Source organism: Falco biarmicus, chromosome 1, assembly GCF_023638135.1.
Source record: "Falco biarmicus isolate bFalBia1 chromosome 1, bFalBia1.pri, whole genome shotgun sequence".
NCBI lineage: Eukaryota > Metazoa > Chordata > Aves > Falconiformes > Falconidae > Falco > Falco biarmicus.
In genome coordinates, this window is record NC_079288.1 from 95,190,545 (window position 1) to 95,212,562 (window position 22,018).

The 22,018-nt window shown below is 36.7% G+C and overlaps 1 protein-coding gene across 2 annotated transcripts in view; it reads right to left on the reverse strand.

The window, feature by feature from the left end:
• SEPSECS (Sep (O-phosphoserine) tRNA:Sec (selenocysteine) tRNA synthase) overlaps positions 1–22,018 on the reverse strand; it is a 25,598-nt gene continuing 3,580 nt past the window's right edge. For both annotated transcript variants that reach the window (XM_056349132.1, XM_056349122.1), the window contains exons 3-11: positions 20,972–21,090; positions 20,726–20,884; positions 18,067–18,220; positions 14,008–14,110; positions 11,623–11,752; positions 11,411–11,502; positions 5,100–5,193; positions 4,380–4,470; positions 1–2,442 (exon numbers count right to left, since the gene is read on the reverse strand). In XM_056349132.1, the coding sequence (XP_056205107.1) occupies positions 2,193–2,442; positions 4,380–4,470; positions 5,100–5,193; positions 11,411–11,502; positions 11,623–11,752; positions 14,008–14,110; positions 18,067–18,220; positions 20,726–20,884; positions 20,972–21,090 (1,192 nt within the window). In that variant the 3' untranslated portion in view covers positions 1–2,192. The remainder of the gene's footprint in view (positions 2,443–4,379; positions 4,471–5,099; positions 5,194–11,410; positions 11,503–11,622; positions 11,753–14,007; positions 14,111–18,066; positions 18,221–20,725; positions 20,885–20,971; positions 21,091–22,018) is intronic.

Here is a 22,018-nt window from a genome sequence, read left to right on the forward strand (position 1 = left end):
TTATTTTTTTTCCCTGGATACTTGTTTATGGTGATTTGTTGAAATTTTCAGCTTTTATTTCAAACGGGAAACATTTTGAAGACAGGAAAAACACTACCTGAGAAAGCAGTTCAATCTATAGTAGAAGTGAGTGAATTATTTGCTGCAGACAATTTGTTATGAGACCATAAAAGGCACAGGTTTCTTCCTCCCAGAGAAGGCAACTGCTGTTTTCTTTATTCAGTTTCAGGATATCATTCATCAAACGCTTATTTCAGCTGCTACCCGGCACCTCTCTACACTCTCATAACAATAGTTCTAATGTTCGCATTCTGTGACTAGTCACCTACATCAATAATTTATACTCATTCAGGCACAGAACAGCAATACCAAAAACCAGCAAGAAAGGTACCACTAAGGCCTTGTAGTTTTCACTGGCTGCTCCAATATACTGAATGCTGAGGCAGTGAGCTGCAGAGTTTTGGCTCCAGAGCTTGTGGAAGAGCTTTACAGACTGGATAAACTGAGGTATAGCATGCTCTCAGTAATAATAAAAAAAAAAAATAAAAAAAAAAATGAAAGGAGCAGGGAGAGAAAGAAAAGACAAGACATTTACACCTCCTTATAGCCACAAGGACTCAGTGGCCAAGTTATATTACATTTCTCCTAGGAGGTGTTTGTACAGCAAATAACAACTCTGACGGTAGTCCGGGGAGCCATACCTTCACAAGCTTTAATCAATCTAACATGTAACTGTAGCAATAACGATGTAGAAGCAGCAGTTCAATTTAAGCTTAAGACACGACCGACCTCCCTAAGTGAGAGTAGCTTCATGATGATTAGCATATTATTAACTTCTGCTTATTAACATCACCTCTTGTATCAATTCATTTGAACACGTGGGATAGACAATCCTTTCAAAAACACTACTTTATTGTAGATAAATACAAAAACTACTACTTTGATTAAACAATTTACAAAGGGCTTTGAAGGATACCTGTCTCAGATCCCACCAAACAAAGCAACTACAGTACTTCCTGACATTTAGAATTCATTAATTGTAGTAATACTTGGGATGCCACATTACAGACAGACAAAGAAAATGTCTTTGAACACGAAACTCATTTTGAATAGTAAATGACATAAAAACTACATACCATGCAGTAACTGCATTTAGGAATAAGTAGAAGTTTTGCAGCCTACAGCACTGTCACTCCAGTGATATGGAACCTTTGTTTCAGGAACAGCTCTAAATCTACTGTTTGCTTAATGAATTCAAATCAGCAACTGCATGCAGCCACAGAGGCAACAGTACCAATGGCAAGTGACACTTCAGAAATGGAAGTCTATAAATTTTAACAACAATGGACTAAAAATGCCAAAATACCCTTAGCTCTCACTGGCTTTTGAAACCGCTGCGTTAATCCCACAAGGCACTCCTTTTCAGTGGGTCTCTGACCTGATCACACTATCAAAGAAAAGATGGAAGAAAAAAGAAATAAAAAAAAGTCCAAACCCACTACTATACCTCTCCGCTCTACAACGCCTTGCTTTCATCATTAAAATTCCTTTGGGTTGCTGAACTATGCAAATGTCTCCAAGAGCTGAGTACTGACGGGATATGAGGTATTCTAGGTTTTTCTTTGCCACTGAGGGCTGCTTTGTTTTAGGCAGTCATGAGAGGTGAGAACACCTGAAAAACGCTACTATTCCAACTCTCCCCAAGCAGTTTTAACATTGTATTTAGTAAGGGCTATCCCAACACTTACATAAATCCTCAAAAAGAAATGAAAAGTAGCAAGCATGCTGATGAGAAAGGAGATATTTTGAGAGCAGTGAAACATTTCTTGCTGGATGGTCTATACTTAGGAAGGAATTCAATCACTGCCACAGAAAATCCTGTTAATCAAAACCATGTGAATAAGCATTCCGTGATTTGCTGAAGGCCAGCTCAAGGTCCTTATGAATGTAAGGCTTTACTTCTGCAGATACTACGTGCATTTATACGCTGCAAAAAACTTGTGTCTGGCCCCTGTCTCGGAAAGAATATCACCTACTTTCTTGAAAGCTGAATTTCACCCAACTTTGTTGTTGTTGTTGTTTTCAGATCAGGAATAAGTTTTCTGTGCTGCAGATTCACCATGCTAACCCAATGCAAACCTGACATACTTCAAACAAAAGCGTATCTTCCTGTGTTACTAAATCTGTATCTTCTAGTCTTCAAGTTGTTCTGTGCCCTTATTAGAATTACTTATTTCATTCACACTTCTTTCTTTCTTTGCTTCTTTTTTACAAGTCTTCAAACACTTCTCAAGTCTTTTTAGGAATACATCTACATCTTGCTTTTTAATTCCAATTGCTGAGGCAGCATTGAGGTAAGCACAGGGATAGTCATTTGCATGTGACATAAAGCCTTTAAAAGTGTAGTTATTCACTGTTTGTACAGACCCGCAGGGAACAACCCTGAAACAAACAAATAAAATTGTGATTCAGTTAAAGATGCTTCGGACATTTTACGTGATATCCCATGATGAACACATTTATAGAAGTACTATACAGTGTAATATCTAAAAAATTAACGTAAGCAGATTAGAACAGGCATTCTCCAAGTTAGTACCCAAGCACCACACTAAGAGTGACAATAGTAGCAGATCTTGGATTAGCCCAAGTCAGCACGCATATACATGCATATGTCACTTCCCCTCCTCAGTTAAATTATTAAGGTCTTTACTATTAGTATTTACGAAACCCCAGTGTGGGGGAAAAGACATCTACAGCAAACTTTCCTATTCCATAACATGCCCTATCTATCTGACTTGCACTTCCAGTTTGCTGCTCCTTAGGCAACCTGGTGACCCCGAGCTCCCTGGGACCACCATATTGGCAGCAGCCTGAGGGCAGACATCTGCTTGGCATAGGGCACCGCACTCCAAAATGCCTGGGTTCAAGGGATTCAGAGGGTTCAGGATCCCAGCTTCCTCCCACCCTTTTTGCCCAATCCTATGACGTTAATCTCATATTCACACCCTCCTTGCAGCGCATACCTTTTGCCATTGCTTTACCTCTTCCTCACAGTAAGAACCTCTACCGATTACACCCTATTTCTCAGCACTTTTAGTACATATACATTCCCTGATAAATCAAGACCCTAATCCACATCCTTGTTAAAGGAACTATAGCCTTGTAGCTGCAGTTAAAGCCTATACAAGCAGTTAACACCAATCCATTTCTAAGAATTTACTACCTCTATAGAGACATTCCCTGCAGTTCATAAAAGAAACTGCACTCCAACAAAATACCACTAGGATTAGCAGATCCTTCACTGTCCAAACGCTCTGACCACAGGTTATGCAAAAAGCCTGTACGCTGCTGAGGCAGGGAGTCGCTATTCCTACCACTGACATTCAGCACATGCGTAACACTTAAAATCTGTTGAAATGCCAAGTCAAACAGTTTATGTACTGTAAAAGAATTACTTGTTTACATAAAAAAAGGAAAAATCTGAAACCTTTGTATCAGGCAAAGAACTGGAGAGTTTTAATTTCAAAAATTGAACCTCTTGAATCATTTCTGCCAAAGATGGCTGAAATTGCAGGACAAGCCAAGGTTAGGACAGGCAAATTAAAAAGAGCATCTAACTACAGTACATATAGATTTACTGTCATTCATTTGTGCAGGAAGTGGAGTAATCCAAGCTAATGAAGCATACCTTCTGATGTGGAAACATTCAGCTCTGCTACCAAAAAATGACATTAAGTCTACGGCAGAAGTTAGCATGGCAGCAGTAATATTCAGATTAAGGAACACTGCCAAAACAAATTTTACATCATTCTCTTCTTCTAAAAGGTTGAAACCAAAATAATTAACAATTATTTGGCTTGCATTTCCACATACCGCTGTTTCTAAGAATAAATTCAGCTCCGACTGTCTCAGGTTGTCGATTTTTAAAATTATTTTAAACATGGTTAGTTCTGGGAAGTAGGATTTTCTTCCGTAAGACAAAAAGCTACACGCAGTATTAAAAGCTTTTTCCCCTGACATCCAGCACAACTGTATTTGTGCTGCAACAAACAAAACAAAGATCTCTCCTAAACAGCTTACAACTTAAGATCAGACAACAGCTGGAAACTAAGTGAAACCCAGGGGAATAATGACACCAAATTAAATGGGCATAGATGATCTATTTAGCCTACCAAAGCTAACAAAGGGGACCTCATCGCTAACTCAGGCAGGCAGACATTATTAGTAGGTAACAGTGATGAAGAAGAGTATGTTACTCCCTGACGTGTTATTGTCAGACTGTGATCTGCAATCGTGAGACAACTGGTAAATGTTAAAGGATTTCGTAAAATATATGTTAATATAACCCCCCAAATTTTTCACATTCAAAGCATGCTCACCTTGCTCCAGATACTTGTCTTGTAAAGAGCATAGATCCAAGCTGGGTAACAGCAGCATCGTTATTTTCATCTAGATTCTTCAGTGACATGGCTAAAGTAACAAAAGGTCAGGTTAAAACTACTACAAAGCTTCTTTTTCTCCAAAGTAGAATCACAGAGGACAGGCTGTTTTCCAACAGTAAAAATCTAGTAGAGCACTTGTCTTCAGATACAAAGAAAAAAAGAAATACAAATCCTACATTTCATAATTTTTAGTTTTCTTACTAGCTGTCATAGATTACTTCTTTGGTTAGACTGCATGTAAAGCAGATTCTGCACTGGTAGGCAATATTATTTTTGGTTACAACTAATATCTCGAGTAGGAATTCCATAATCTCTTTTACAACACTGTAAGATGATGGGTAGAATAATTATACCCTAACTTACCGTTAAATCTACTTTTTTAGAAAGTATTACTACATGCTAATGTCTTCTGTCTGCCTTGATTACAATAAACGAGTATACTGGATAGGAGCAATTCTTTAAAAAAAATTAAGGGCCCAAGTCACTACTCTACTTTTATAGTAGGTTACCTTATTGGGTTCAGTGGTTTCATATCAGCCTATGAACAATTTAATGGAGTGTAGTGAACAATGTTTAACATGTAGGAACCGTATGTGAAAGTGTAATATGAATGCACAGTATATTAGAATATTTTTAAAACATAAACCCAACAATTACCTAAGGAAATGGGATTATGTGGTGTGTCTAACAGTCTCTCATTGTGGTTATCCGCCAGCTTCTTCAGCTCACTTGAAAGATAGGAAAACATCTCCTGGAGAAGAAGATGCCATATTTTTGTTATTAGCTATCAAACAGAGAAAATAGTAGCTATTTCACAAAACAGTTAAGTGTCCATTATAGCCTACAGGTGCCTAGCTGATCCTCTTTTCATGATGTCCTGGTTTCAGCTGTGATAGAGTTAATTTTCTTATTAGTAGCTGGTACAGTGCTGTATTTGATTTAGTATGAGAATAATGTTGATAACACACCGACATTTCAGTTGTGGCTGAGTAATGCTTACTCTAAGTCAAGGAACATTCAAGTTTCCCATGCTTTGCCAGTGAGGAGGTGCACAAGAAGCTGGGACAGAGCAGAGCCAGGACAGCCAACGCACACTGACCAAAGGGATATTCCGTACAATGTCATGCTCAGCATGTAAAGCCAGGGGAAGAAGGAAGGGGGGGACATTTGCAGTGATGGCATTTGTCTTCCCAAGTAACTGTTACACATGCTGGAGCCCTGCTCTCCTGGAGATGACTGAAACCCTGCCTGCCGATGGGAAGCGGTGAATGAATTCCTCATTTTGCTTTGCTTGCACACATGGCTTTTGCTTTACCTATTAATCTTTATCTCAACCCATGAGTTTTCTTACTTTTCCAATTCTCTCCCCCATCTCACCCAGGGAGAGTGAGCGAGTAGCTGTGTGGTGCTTAGTTGCCAGCTGGGGTTACACCACCAGACAAGAGTACCAAGTAAGCAGACCAGACAATCCTCTGAAATCATTCTATAAAGGAATAGCTCCATTTCCTGAAGACTGTTCTTCCCCCTTAAGCTGGTACAAAACTCTGTCTGGTCTAATATATTCACTTGGGATATCAGTCATTCTCTCTGCGGCCCTGAAACTGAGGGAGATAAAATCTTGAAAAGATTCCTACCGCACAGCAGGTCTTACCCCACTCCACTCCTGCAAGAGCTTCCCTGCACCCTAGCTCCCTGAGCTCCAGAGAACACAACATTACTACCACAGATGTCAGTGTTATGGCAAATTGCCGCTTTGTTTTCTCTCTATTAATCCATTCAAGACTAAAAGTAGTGCATCTTGTCACCAGGCATCTCACAATCACTGCTAGTGCACAGACTTCTTTTTCTGTATGAGAATGGCAATACACAGTCTCTTAAGGAGAAGACTATGAGTACACATTCAAATGCGCCGTTTCACAAAATACATACTCTCCTGAATACTCAGCTCTGTTGTGCAGCCAGTCCCCTTCCTGGGACCAACCTTTCCTCTTCAAGCCTACTAAAAAAATGGAGACATCTGTATTTCTGCTTCACTTAATTAGATAGCACCTTTATTGTGAAAGTGTCATAAAACTGAGATTCATAAATGTTTTGGCTCAGACACAAGTCACACTGCACATAAAAGGCTGCTTCTCTTACTTCATCCATATTTTATTTCCTCTCTCTTTCCCAGTAGTAATCTATGATAATTGCTCATGCTTTTCCTCACTTTAACACCTTCCTCTTCACATACCAGCTCAAAACGCTTATGGACAAAGCGAGAGACCATTCTTCTTATTGTATCCTTTGGCTTCTTTTCCATCCTTTTTAATGCTTGGTCTCTCATACAAACTAGCAAAAAAATACAGATACAAGGTAGTCCTCTTAAAAAATACTAAACACCAGATTTTTCCTCTTTCTGGCCATGAAGAATCTGCTTCAATGTCACTGCATGTTTAAGGATCCTCAATTTCTGGACCTGACAAGTGATTTTTTCATTCTTTAAATAGAGCTGCTTCTTCTGTGTATAGACCAGTATCCTGTTCTGACCTGTGGACTCTTTAACAGATACAAATTATAGTTCATCAACAAAATTGTATTTTTGAGCAGAACTTTCCAAAGGTCTTATGAAACCAAATGAGCTTTGTGGTAGCTAAGTTAGAAGAGTATTACAGCTGCTTTTATTGAGCCACTGCAGTGAACCCAGTCTCACTTCACAAGCAATCAAACAAATACAGCTCCTGACTTTTTCTTTACTCACATTTATAGAATGAAATCAGCCACAGAGGAAAAAAGTACCACCTTACCATCTACAATTTTGGGGGGCATCAATGGTTAATTATCAGAACTTGAAACTTGTGAAAATTCATTCTTATTTTTCAGAAGCACTTGTAAATCAAGTGGTTTTACGGTTTCAATTCATCAGAGTTTATTTACAGTTCTGTCACAGAAATTGAAAAACATCTATGTTTCAAATGTTTAGACACTTTTGCCCTCCTTCTGGTCCCTCACTGAATCTAAACACATTATTCATTTGTTATTTGCTTTCCACAATGAGCATCACCAATGTGCTAGCTGTTCTATTAGTGGTTTTTTTTAATAGAAATCATAAATTAATTTGTGCTCCCTCTGCTGGCTATTTACTTCTACAACTGAAGCAACATATTACAGAAATGTACATAATTACAGAAATGTACATAAATTATGTCTACTATGGAATTGGTGAAATTAGTACTGAGAAAACCTGTACTGCAACAGGAACAAATTCACAACTGATTACTTTTTGTGTGTTGTACCTAGGGAATTCTCTGTTGCATCTCTTACAGTACTTATTATTTAAAGGATGGCAAGTTGGTATAGCCAGTTATCCACTCTATGTATGTATTAAATTAGGCACCGTTCTTCTTCCAAATGAAAATAACTAGAGAGAAACAAGTAAGGAAAAAGCCAGTAACTCTAGAGAAAAAAGCAGATGGGCGTTCTAAATATGGCGAAGAGAAGGTTCCAGGGAGACCTTACAGCACTTAAAGGGGGCACAAGAAAGCTGGAGAGAGACTTTTTACAAGGCCATGTAGTGACAGGACAAGCAGCAGTGGCTTTAAATAGAAAAAGGGTAGATTTAGATTAGATATTAGGAAGAAATTCTTAACTTGGCACTTGTTTAATTACACAACGCCATTTAAGATAATGATTACATTGTTAACTATCTTGCCTCCAGCCACTCTGAATATCGTTCTACATATTTCACACAAGGAAAATCCTGCAATATTCCCACACATTTGACAAACTACAGTGTAGCAAACTGACTAGACAAAAAAAAAAAAAAGTAACAAATGTCTTGTAAGAATATTTGATTTTTTTATACTTTAAATATCCAGCATTAAATGGCTTTTCTCTTATTCTTCATTCATAAGCAGAACAGCAATACAAACTCACACTGAACTGTACAAATTATTTATTCCTATCAGAATAGTTGCATCAATGATAAACCATAAAGCATAAACCCAGTATTTTACTGAATTTTAAAAACGAAACAATTTCCTCCCACTCGGTGTGATTTTAAATATTTTAGATACATACTCCATAAGGACATAAAAATAACTCCAGTTAAGCACTCTTAGAAAGTATACAGACAGATGGATACAGACATAAAAGGCTCCATCACGTTCCAAGTAACACAGAAACACATTTAAGTAAACCGGTATTATCTTGATCATTAGATTGTTAAGAAAAGTCTAATGAGGAAATTTGTAACTGCTGAAAACAAAATGAAACCATCACCTCTTCAAAAATACTGTTACAATAATGAGTTAAATGGATTAAATGGACCGTATTTTAAAATAGTTAACGGGTATTAAACCTGATCTGCAGGGACCTGAATGTAGGGTCCTTGCTCTCCATCAGTTCTGAGGTGACAATTGAAGCCTGTTTCCTCTTTATGCTATTACACAATGTAACCACTATATTTGCTACATGTGGCTTGGTTCAGACACTCACATACATAAATGAAAACAGGAAGTTTTAAGTCCTGGGAATGCAGAATATGAGACACAATATAACCTGTACTGAGGAAATCAAAGGAGTCGCTACAAAAACATAATACATGATATTATCATAATATTGTTACATACTATTAACAGTTCTTTAAAAGCAAAGATATTAACAAATTGGACCATGGATCAGCTGTCATCATCTGCATTACAAAAGGACCCAGAATCCCCTACTGAGATCAGAAAACTACTGGCTTAAACACCGCATAAACACATAAAAAGGAATATTGAAAGTTCAGAACAAGTGAGAAAACATTACTGTTGGTGGTCATCTTCCATCCTTTCTCTGGAAACAGAGAATAGGACTGTTGAAAACATTCCTTACTAAGTTTTCATATATGGCCACCATTATTCAAACACTTGGACAGTATCTGTGTGTTAGTCCCGTGCTCTTCTGTCCTCAGATCCACTGCACCATTTTAACCCTTCACATTGTATCATATAATCTCATACTCTTGGACACTGCACACTCCACCACTGCCAGCTTGTCAGAAAACCTCACTCCATGCACATGCTCCTCTCTCATATAATCTCTTCCCTTCCTACATTAAACAGTTCATCTGGGTAAAAGAAAAACGGTAGACTATTTCTTTCCTTGGTTGTGTGAGATTAATCTCAGTAATATTCTGGTTTGAGCTCAAATAACCTGAAGTAACACCCACGTGAATAAGGACAACATAAAAAGAGAAAGCAAAAAAAACCCCCCACACTTGAAGTTTTTTTATAGCTGACTTTTTGTGTGAGTAGGTGCAGCTGCACCGATATAGAAAGGAGTACTCAATGTCACGCTATAAATAGCTCCTGCTGGAAGCCTAATAGCTCTGCCTTTGCTTTCACAGAGCACAGGCAATAAACTATCACTATTACATTTTTACAATTCAAGAACAAACAGATTTAAGCAAAAAAAGGTTTCTACTTCTACAACAAATCCAATAAAAGAAACATATTTATGCCATATATAACTGTGTTTATAGTATATACTCACATTTGAAATAAAAAGACCTGAAGCTGTAAAAATATAATGCTTTATTCACTTTAGAATTCTACTTCCAAGAGAATGACAATTCAAAATATACAGCTATTCATTAAGACATTTTATTTATGAAAGAATTATTATTTATGACTTGGAGAATATTTTTACTGCCCATTATGTATCTGCTACCAGTGTAAATCTAATATAAAACTCAGCTTTGACATGAAAAATTCACTTGAGATTCTTTTGGAGATGAGAGTGAAGCGGGAAAATTACAATTTGCTTTTAATGAAGATACAAACCACACGTGGTAATGCATACAACAGCCCAAAATAAAATGTTAGAAACTGTATTGCAACAGTGGCAAAAGTGGTAACTGCTTTCGGTGTTTCAGAAGCCATGTTTTCACTTTAGCTGCACAGATCACTTCTTAGTCATTGTAAGGCCACTAAGCTGGCCTGGTTTTCTACAGTCTAGCTATTCCTATGGGATCACAATTCCAGTACAGAGCTCCTGGATGTCTCTACAAGCAGCTAGAAACAAGTCACAGCACCCAGCACTATTGCCCTGCCAGGTAATCAGAGACAAGCTGTCAGAAGGAAACAACTGGAATGTAGTTTCTAAATAAAATAATGGGATAATGCAGGATTTAAAAATATTAACAGTACGTAATTCACAGCACTTCCTCACCTAAAACCCTCCACAAAAAGAATCCTCTGTGTTTATACATAGAGATAGCAAAACCAGACCTGTAATATGTTCAGAATTAAGGACAACTCAAGATAGACAGGTTCCAACCTTAGACCTCTTGAATGTCTGTGCAATGGCATTGCACTCAACATAAAACATACAGTCTGTGAGAGGCAGAGAAGAAACCTAGCTCTGTATCTAGATAAATACCTTAAATGACAGTATTTTTCCTTTTTGTGGCCATGTGCAGTATTTACAACCTAACCAGAAACTGTGATCCTCCAGAGAATGTGGTACACACACATTAATTAAACACTATCATAGCACAAAGGCACAATAGGGCCAGATGAAGAAGAACAGACACCCCTGGGCTACGCCTCAGTCTCTCATCTCACGCTTTAGTTGTGGAAGCAGTGTGACCATGACAAGATAGCACAGTATTTCTCAGATTAAGCTTTTGTGGGCAAAATTCTACTTATTATACTGACAAAATTAGTCACGCTTTAGAACAATAAATATGAATACTATACAAGATAGTACAGGACCACAGCTTAGCTTTCTGCTTTGGAAAACAACATGGAAATCATGCTTACTCATGAGCACCATTGAGCCAAGAAGTAATTATAACACACTGCCTTCCCAGATTCAGAGCTGTGAGCTCAGAAGAAGTTCAGTGGCTTTCTAGACAGAAACTGCATTTACCACACAAAGCTGTTTCGCAACAAGACTTCGTTAACAGCTCACTTCAAGAAAGTGCTGCTTGCCAAAAAGCTTACCTTCCTCTCTTTCAGTAACTGTTTGTAGCCACTGGCACCTAGAGACAGAAGCGTAATGAGGACATCTAAGGAAGGAGACGCAGATGCTCTTCCTGAAAACAAAACGATATACAGATTAAATTGGCAAAAATAAATTTTATGTGAACGAAAGCTGATAATCAGGTTTTCTACAGTCGCTTTGTATGGATGAAATCAGTCCATGAACTAGTTACCTGGATACATTTTGCTGATCTCCTGAATGAAGGACTCATTGAAGCCAGCAATGATAGCACCACCTACTGGAACCATGAAGTTTTTGTCCAAGCTCTGAACAAAAGCATCTATTCTGCCTACTCGAGCACCCTTCATCAAAAAGGAACAAAACAAAACCAAAAACGTCCACAGCATACATTAGGAAAAAGGAAACACATGACACATCATAATTACACAACAGTACAACTAAAACAAATGTAATTCCTTAAACTCTCTCAGATGCTGTATTTGTGATAAAAATTTTAAAAACAGCATTACCTTTCCTTAGCATAGTTGACTATTATTACCAATGTCTGCTTACATAGTACCTTACAAATTCCTATTTTGCTATGATTTAAAATACTGATTTTAGTTCCTGCAAGTCTAAGCATAGCTTATTTCCAATAACAACCAAAAAGAAAACCCTTGGAACTTAATGGGAATTATACAGTTAAAACTGTAAAACCCAAAAACAGATTTTCACAGTAAAGGGCTACAGGTTAATGCTTCATTAGCAAAGAAGATTTTTCTTGATACATGTATAAATTTGCATTAAAACAAGTGGGCTGTGACAGTACTCTTCCTTACAAGGCTGCTTGCAAAATCAAGATCCAGGTAACTTCCTATAGCAGATTTCCCCACTTCCCAGAAAACAAAACATCCTCATACCTAGCCACTCAGATATTTGTAAAGGAAAAAATGTAGATTCTAGAGTACATATTCAATTTGAGTAATCCACTACTGTCAACTGCACAAGTAAGAAGTATGCAGCATTAAAAAAGTGTATTAAAGACCATACATATTGAAGTATATTTAAATACGTACATGTTAAGGTACTACAAACTAAACCCAAGACATAAAAACAAAGTTAATGCCTATGGCAAAAGAGTGAAAAAAGCAGACCCAACTAAACCACAGTTATTATTTCTATGTTTTAATAGCTTAGTGCATGAGAGAGAGGACGAAGCACTCTCAGTTTGTCAGCTTTTTAATGGGAAAATGAATGCCAACAGGATAATTTGATTTAATTGACAGGAGACCACCAGAGGAAAAGCATGACAAATAAAATGGTCTCAAAAGCTCTTTCCTGTGATACCCTTGCAAGGTCTGTTCACACTGTGCTCAGCATGTACATATTCCTAAGTATTCATTAATAACTACTTTCTCACAGGCAATCAATCCATTTTCTATCACAGGAAATACTTTTTTTTAAATAAATGTAAAACAAATCAGAGCTCAAATGTATCCATTTGCATAACCCAAGAACAAACAAACAACAAACCACCAAACAACCCAACCATGCCAAGAAAAAACACAGAAATCAACACAGTAACAGTTCTATTTGTAGCTTTATAGTCTGAAAAGATTATCATTAGATACACTTCATGCAGTAAAACTCAGCAATTCCACAGCCTCCTTCATGTTAGAATTTCACTAAACTTGTGCAAGTTAAATACAATAAACGTGTACTAAGTACATTACAAATAAAGCATATGCCATTTTCTATTTCACATATCACTGCAAGTTTTGTCAAATTCCTTCAGTCTCTCAAGATTTAGAATTGCCAACATGACATTCCCATCCTAATTATTTATCAAGTTGGTCTCTGCTTAGTTAATAATGTAATGTCTTCTTAATTAGGAAAAAAACCCCAACCAGCATATTTTAAATTCATAATAGTTCAGGATCCCCTGCATCCTGTTAAAAAAAATCCCCCTATTCTTTTAATGTGAGCAACAGAGAGAAAAAGGAAATAGTGAAGAAACAGTGCACATACACTGCAATGAACAAAAATGCAAGAATTCTGTTTCATGGATGATCTTAGGTATTAGGCAAGCTCCTCAAACTAAACAGCAAGAGAAATTAAACTTTTTTGAACCTAACACTGAACTTAACCCAGTTTCCTCAGCTGTTCTCTGTATCAACAATATTCTAAGTGAAAAGATTCATGAAGTTTTGCTGTAGAATCCTGTATCTTCAATTGAAAAATCTGTAACTCACATTCTGTTGAAGGCTTAATTCCTATTTAAGTAGGATTCATTATTTCACTTTTAGCCAACAAGTCTAGGAAATATTTTAAGAAAACTTATTAGGGACATTTTTCTGTTATGAAAAACACCTGAACTTAATGAAAACCTAAATAAATGTGAGTTCATTACATTAAAATCACATCATAGAAATAACTATTATTTTTAAGTTTTATTTCCCTCTGCTCTGCTCTCTCAGAAAATTGTTCAAATACCAGACATGCATAAGATTAGATGCAAAGCAGTGAAACATCAGATAAAATTTGTTAGTGTTGTCTACAGTCAAAGTTTTACTTATATTTGTTAAAAAAGTTACTATTGGAAATACACAGCTCCTACCTGCTGGATAAGATGCATGCATTTTGAGGACTGAACTCCATATGCATTGTTGACAACATGGGGAATGTCATAATTAGCACAGATCACAGCCAGTTCCTCTAGCCTATGAGCACAGAATTGTTATTTAGAGAAGCATTGATAACTGTAGTTCATGTTACAAATCAGACCATTAAAAGACTGAAATGTCTACAAGGAGGTCAGAGTGAGAAAAGAAACTTTTTTGATTAGTACCTCAAGGCAGTACTTGTCACCTTAAGCTATAAAGGTTAAGGAGAAAATTTTGTTACCTTTTTCATATACTACAAAATGCTGACCTGGGCTGAAATTTTTCATACTTCACTGAAAGTTTTACCTGGAAACCGGTAAACAGCTTCCAAATCATTCTGCTTCAGATATAAAATTTTATTACTTTAGCAATAATTAACAGAGCTTTAGCTATTCACACTTTTTTCCCCTTTCTTCTAATATTCAACCTGAAAATTTCAAACCTGAAAAGTTTCAAGATGTCTGAGAATGAAAAGCATTATGTAACAGGAATTTTTAACGTGCTTCTGTTTATTTCAAAGAACTAATTCAACCCTTTGGCTGATATCTCACTTGCATATTTCAGATAAACCGACGAACAAAAAAGACTCTCCAAAGGAACGGAGAGCCCTAAAATGTCTGAATGTGGAGATCAACAAGTTAGAACTTTGCTCAACTGTTTACTCTTCACTTGCCTTTAGAAATCCCTGAAATCAGTGAGCTCAGCCTGGATTGATTTCTCAGTCAAACTAGAATTGATGTGGGTACATAGACCATTTTGGGTAAGGGCTTTCAGCGTTTTAAATATACATGTACTTTCTGCCCTTTTTTGAAGCACTCCAATCATGCTTTATTTATTATTTTAATACATATTTTAATAACTCTTGATTTTCCCCAAACTTGTGAATATATTTTAGAAATAAAATATATTTGAAAAAATAAGGTAATACATAATAAAGTGACGAAAGTATTAGTATTTAAAAAAAAATAATCAGGAAACACTAAACCTTCAATGCCTTTTTACCTATCTCCTTCTGTACAGCCTCTCACTGTAATTTACTGACATTCATATAAAATGTGACAATATAAAAACATTTTCCAAGAGGTAACATTCTTTGGCATGCTATTTCTGTTACATTGCCTAGTGTCATTTTGTAATGCAAAATTCAGCTGCAAACTTAAGATTAAGTTTTCTGAACCTCAGTCCTTAGGAAAACATCATCACCATATTATCCCTAAAGAAATCACAAGTATTTAATGATCAGGAAACACCAGTAGTATAATGTACATATGGATCTTCTACAGTCAAGATATTTGTCAGGAGTTGCACGTCCAGTAATTTTTCACATTTATCAACATCCTGAATCCTGAACTACGTAACGTTAACAGAATAATTCAGGAAACATAACACTATGCAGGGCAAAGTTTTTGCCTTCTGATCTATTAATCTTGATCACTCATTCCTCATCGTCCACAGAGACTCAACAGTTCCCCTCTTACAGGCTTCTTTTCAAGTGCAGGCAGAGAATTTCACCAAACTGGAAACGTAGAGCATGTACATGTATTTGTCTTTTTCACCTCCTGAGATTAAAGGAGCAATAAGCTAGCTTCTACAAGTACTGAAAACAAAAGTCTCTTTATTTTTCCTAAAAATACTGTCCTGAACAATCCAATCCATATTACAACAGAGGATGAGTGTGCTACAGTTTGAAAAGATTATGTGATTATGCAAGGAAAGCAAACAATTATGCATAGCACTTGTCTGCTTCCAGGGCTTAAAATGAACCATTAAAAGTGCTGCTAGTTATATCTGAAAAACACAGCATTAATGTAAGTTTGGCTACTACTCGAGCTCTTAAAAGCCACAAATAGGAATTAAAGGAATGCTTTTCCAATTTATTAATTCTTTCTCTCCTGTTTGTGAAAGTTCATTAAAAGAATTTCTTACAATGCAAATGAAAGTAACAAGATACTGAGTTCTGCTAAGTACATAAACTAACTGAAAAAGGCACTTCTTTTTCCTTTAGTTCTCTTTTTAGATACAGTAGTTTCAGGGACAAGTCACAGCAACAGCAGGTAAAGACTGTCTGAGAATTAATGTCTCTCTGAGGAAGGGGATTTTTATACTAGTGAATTATTCCCATGAAGTTCAATAATACTTCAAAGGAAAGCGATAGGTACAGAGGCATAAACCTCTTACCCTGACCTTTTAACAATCCTAAGCCACTTAAAATTTTAAAACACCACCACAACTGAACAAAGCCTTACAAATGCAAGGTATTTAAAAACAGACATTTAAAATTACAGCCTCCAGAAATGCTGTACAGGATTTTCCTTCCTATAGGAAGATGAATGTTATGGCCTTCAATAGTTGACAGTATCCTTTAAATAGAAAATGCGTTCAAATCCTCCTGTATCTGTGGTATATCATAACACAGTGCCGCTGCCTAATAATTCATCTCTTAGTTGCAGAGGACAAAACAATCGCATGTCAAAAAAAAAGGAAACAGATAAGGAAAAGATTCATTTACCCAAGCTATAAAATAGACCATTCAATTTTGATAGCTGTGATTTAAGTTAGCCAATAAATCTGCAAGTCAACTTCAAGCAATGTTCATAGTACTCTGACAGAATTATATGGTTTTAACTTCCCTCTAGCAACTAGGTTAACTTATCATAAATACAGGGATTTTTTTAAAGGTAGGAAAACAGAGTGAAACGTATCTTTATTTGCCATGTTTCAAAGTCAGTAATGTTTCTTTCCTACACTTACAAATATTCAACTAAATTTTCCACATAACAAAGCAATTAACAAAAAAAGCACACGCTGCAGAGGAACTTTAAACATAAGTCTCTTAAATTTTGTGATAAAAACAGTTGAAGTGGAACAACTGAGACACTAAATTTGAAACCATGTAAAAAAAGACATCTTACTAATATCTCATACTTTAGTGTACTACATATAAGCCCATAAAAATATACCTGTTCAACTGTAAAACCTAAGGAATTTGCTCTATTTCTTATGAAAATAATTATCAAGAAGCAAGCAGGTTTTGTGAGTAACAAAGGTGCCCATTTTGGACAAACGACTCTGTATACCAAGTACTTTAGGCACCTCTACTCAAACATGTCATTTTCAGGTTAAGAAATGTTTCAAGTATTCCATAACCAAGCTACATGTTGAAATAATGTCACAGATACCCTATTTCCCATCCGTAACTGTAATGCTCACCTCAGCTTCTGCTAGTGCTTGAATGAAATCTTCACAGCAAATATGGGCTTTACACATACGGATACGTAATATTAGGAAAGAATGCAATGTATTTTAAGCTTCTTTTAATGGTGATTTAACAGCTGGAAATTATAAGTAGTAGCATCATGTGATCAGGCAGCAACATGTTCAAACCAAGATAAGTTACAGCAGGGCAAATCGTATGTTATACTTGTACAGCGCATCTGCCCTACATGCTTCCAAGAGTTTCCTTATATCAGTATATTTTAATTAGCCCTATAAACACCAGTATAATACAGGAAAGAGTAAGTCAAGCAAAGATTTTAAATTTAGTTGTAGCTTTTTTTTTTAAAACTGTATTAACAGCCTAAGAAAAAATGGCTAGAGGAGAAGAGTAGAAAAGGCAACAGCAATATTAAAATGCAGCATTAGCTATGGAGCTACATTTCCTGCACTATGTTTCTATGAAAGTCTAGTTTTACGATTTCCATGAAATGAAAAGAAAACCACTGCCAAAATGATATTCATTTCACCACAACAGATCATCATGAACCTCACTTACATGACAGAAGAAACGCCTTCTGCATTGTTCTCACTTTTTAAATATACCTTTCTGAAAGCGGAACATTGTTTCGATCTGCCATTTTCCTTAAGCAAGGGGATTAAAGTATCTTTACTAATTACTGGCAGTAGTCAAGCAATTTTAAGGAAACAGACATTCAAAACACGGAGGTTTTGTTTGGGTTTTTGTTTGTTGGTGCTTTTTACAGTAGCAAATAACAAATTTCTTAAAGGTTACTTACCTATCAGGTACCCTTGGAGCAAAGCAAGATGTTGTTGAATGCACACAAAGAATATTTTCAGCACCAAGAGCCTTGATTTTAGCCTCCACTGCTTCTATGTCTGTCCGTAGTTCATCACCTTCTAACACATTTTCTATCACCACAGGCTCAAAACCTGAACAAAAAATGCAAGACCTGAACGTGTATCATCAAATCTCTGACTAATTGCAGGTTTTTAGTTCCAGTATAAATCTGAAAAAAAATAACCTTGCTTCTGTTGTTTTAACAGATTATTTCAGACTTGGATTAAGAACTGCTTTACTGTACAATGTCCATACAGCTAAAAACTACAATAAATTCTTGTTAAATACCGGACTCCAGACAAAAGCTTACCTTACAGTCTTTGCATGCAACAGCAACAGGTGGTCTGGTGAAACATTAGCATACTAAAACAGCCTCTCTAAAAAAGAATGCCAAGAGAGGTAGCAATGCAATAATGATTATTATGAATGGGCTTTCATCATAAAACCTGTGCCTTAATCTATAAACTTCCAAGTGACTTCTTAAAATATAAAAATGTCCGTGTTTGACCTCGTTTTGGAAGTGAACTTTGTCATATCAAAATCAAGCTATTTCCCAAGTCTTTTATTTTTTAAGTTTAAGTTTGTATTTAAGTTGTCCTACAGTGAACCTCATAAGGTTGTTTCTCAAGGACACGTATGACAAACGTTTGAAAAATTATCCCCTTTTTCTAAATGGTGGAATGTTTCCAGTTATGGAATAGGCTGCTCCGGAGAGATGTTGCAAAACCAGAGAAGATCCATCAAAGGGCTACCAAGATGGGCGTGGTATCGCGCACACAGCTTAGAAAGACAGGCTGTAAGAGCCACACTTCTCAAGCCTGAACAGGCTAAGGATATTAGCTAACAGCAGCTCCTAGCTATCTGAGAGGGAGTTACAAAGACAAGAGAGCCAAATGCTCCTTGGCAGGATACAGTAAGAGGCAACGGTAACAAATTTTGGTTTGAGAGGTTCAGAATAAACTGCAAAAACCCCCTTTTTTTCATTCAGAGGATAGCACAGCACTGGAACTGCTATCCAGAGAGGTTGTGGAATCTCCACCCTCAAAGACTGTCAAGATTCAGCTAGACAAAAGCATGGTTGACCTAATGTAGCACTTGAAGAGTTTTCTTTGTCGGGGAGGGAAGCCTGTCATGCTAGTTGCTCAAATTTCTACTTATAAATAAATAACTAAATCAGAAAGGTTCTGTTTACAGAATAAAACACTGGAAACCATATACTCCCTTCCCCAAACAGGTGTGGCACGGCAGCAACATCATGCTAGCTGAAGCAATTATTACTTTCTTGAAAAAACAGAGATGTTCAGTTTACTGAATGAAAGTAAGGACCGGGGGTGGGGAAGTTATTTCCAAAGCAGTGTAACATGGCCACAGCTATGTGAATTATTCCTTTATGGCTCAACACCGCGCCTTAACACTGACATTTAAGGCTCAAACTCTACAGAAGAACTTAAGACTAGAACAATTTATTGACATTGTTAGCCCTAGTCTGGTTTTCGATTAGCGATCTAGAAGACAGAGATTGCATTTAGTAGACAGTTGTTAGATATCTGATGCTGCCTGCTCTTTTTTATTTGATAATTCTTTTAATTAATTTTGTGGTAGACGTCTTAACTACTAAATTAAACTACTAAAAAATTAACAGATCAATTATATTTCCTCACAACCTTCTCCATTATAAACATTAATTTCCTTGGCTTGATGTCCTAAATTGAGCATACAATTCCCAAAACACTCCCACTTTTCTTATATACATCTTCTATTTGTTCCGATCTGATACCTTTTAAACACCCCTGCATCTTACCTAGACAGAATCACTGGATTCCTGTGTCCAACTGTTTAGTAACTTTTATCTAATGATTCTTTTATGCAAAGAATAAATGTGTCCTGAGAACTAGGACCAGAATCTATGCCACCACCTGCAGGTATGTGCACTGAGCTGGAAAATTAAGTCTCCCTTACTTGCCCTTCCCTTGATCCTATGCATCTGTCTGTAGCTTCAATGCAGGGACAGACTCCTACCCTTTGCTTACTTACAGAGTGGTAAACAAGGAAGTCCATTTGAGAGAAATGAAGGTTTGAACTAATAAAGGCATCAAACTAATTTCCTGAGTGAGGTGAGTGACACTGCAGGATTAAAAACAAGTAGGGCAGCTAACACTCCCCATGTTCTAAAAGAAAAGAATGTGCAAACTACACAGCTTGTCACCTTTTGATCACAATTCCTAGGACACATATGCTTTTTGCATAAATCTAAGAGAGATTTGAACCATGAGCCTTGGTTTTACATAATTCTCAGGACAGCAAATTAGGCATCTAACTCCAAAAGTGAACTGTAACTTCCTTAGTATTGTGTTCTCTATTGACTATATACACCTCTGTACCAAAACATACGCCTACATTTTACAAGGCATCAGGAAGACAACTCATACTTGTGGTTATGTGTTAGAAATCAGGAGTGTAGAAATAAAGCACTTACAGCTACTATGCATTAGGCCTTTTAAGGATCTTGCCGCAAGCATATGAACTGACCAGGCTGCTAGATGAAGTTTTGTATCTGTTAGAAGAACACACTGTGTAATCAGTCAGCTCCTTCTTACCTGCAGTTATCATTGATTTAAAGCAAGATTTCTGGTCTATACGTGGCCAGATAATGTATTTTGCCTTTGGTCTCTTGTGCCGCAATGTTAAAAAACACAAAGTTAGACTCATGCCAGTTGCCATAGGAACCACAAAACAATTGGTCACTGTCCGGACACCTGCACATAAAAAGCAAGTCAGAAATTAACATGAAGAACCCAAGACATGCCCCCACAAACAAGAGATATTTTCACATTTACACCTACCAGCCAGCTTTATAATATCCAGAACTACTGAATTAGTAAGTTTGTTCAAAAGGCTAGACCCTGCAGCTTTAGGCTGGACTGCAGAAATATCACCTGACCTTCCAATTCCATGGATCAACCTAAAAAAAAAAAAAGGTTGAAAGCATACATCAAGTTTTTTTCACATCCCAAAGCAATAATTCTTGCTGACTGAAGAGAATTTAATTTGATAAACAATTGTGGAAAATGCTGTATCCAATGCAACGTCAGTATCTGCCATAACAAGTTCCATTATAACAAGATATATTCGCATGAAATTGATTTATTTTTTTTTTTAGAAGTAGATGAACAGTGTTCCCAGTATGCAAGTAAAAACTTTGAGAAGACCCATAGTAGCAACACCTTTAGCATCCGGCAAGTTTCCTTTTAAAGGCACCTCAGTACTTCTTGATGTCTGCTGAATCAGCATTACAAATGTCAACACGCTCAGGCACACAACTCCCAAGAAAAACAAAAACCTGCTGCCTACAGTGTAGCATACCATAGGCACAGTGGTATTATACAGATACTTCCCTGAGAAATGCTTCATCTCCATAGGGCAAAGACATAATACATACTGTGACAAAACATCCTGAAAGACAATTAGGTTAATGTTATCACTTTGCCCATCTTTTTCTACGTCTTCATTTCATCTACCTGATTCTGCTATTCAATATTATGTATCGTGCAATACCATCTCTGCATGGTGTTTATAAATTATGTTTATAAATGTTGGATATTACTTAGCACCTTTCAGGAGTGGACGGTACTGAAACCGTTTATAAAGTAAAGTTTACAGAGCTAATTTTACCTATGGCTCAAACGCAGCAGCTGCTCAAGTAAGCTAGGAACAATACACACCTATTTATGGCTTTAATTCTGGTTTTGTCTTGAGAATAAAGTAAAATGCAGTCTGATGAGTGTATGGAATTCAGAACTTCTTGGAACATAGTTTTAAAATTTTTTCCCCCCATTTCAAGCTATTGACTGAAATCAACAATAGCTTGATAATGAATTGAAGCTTGCACA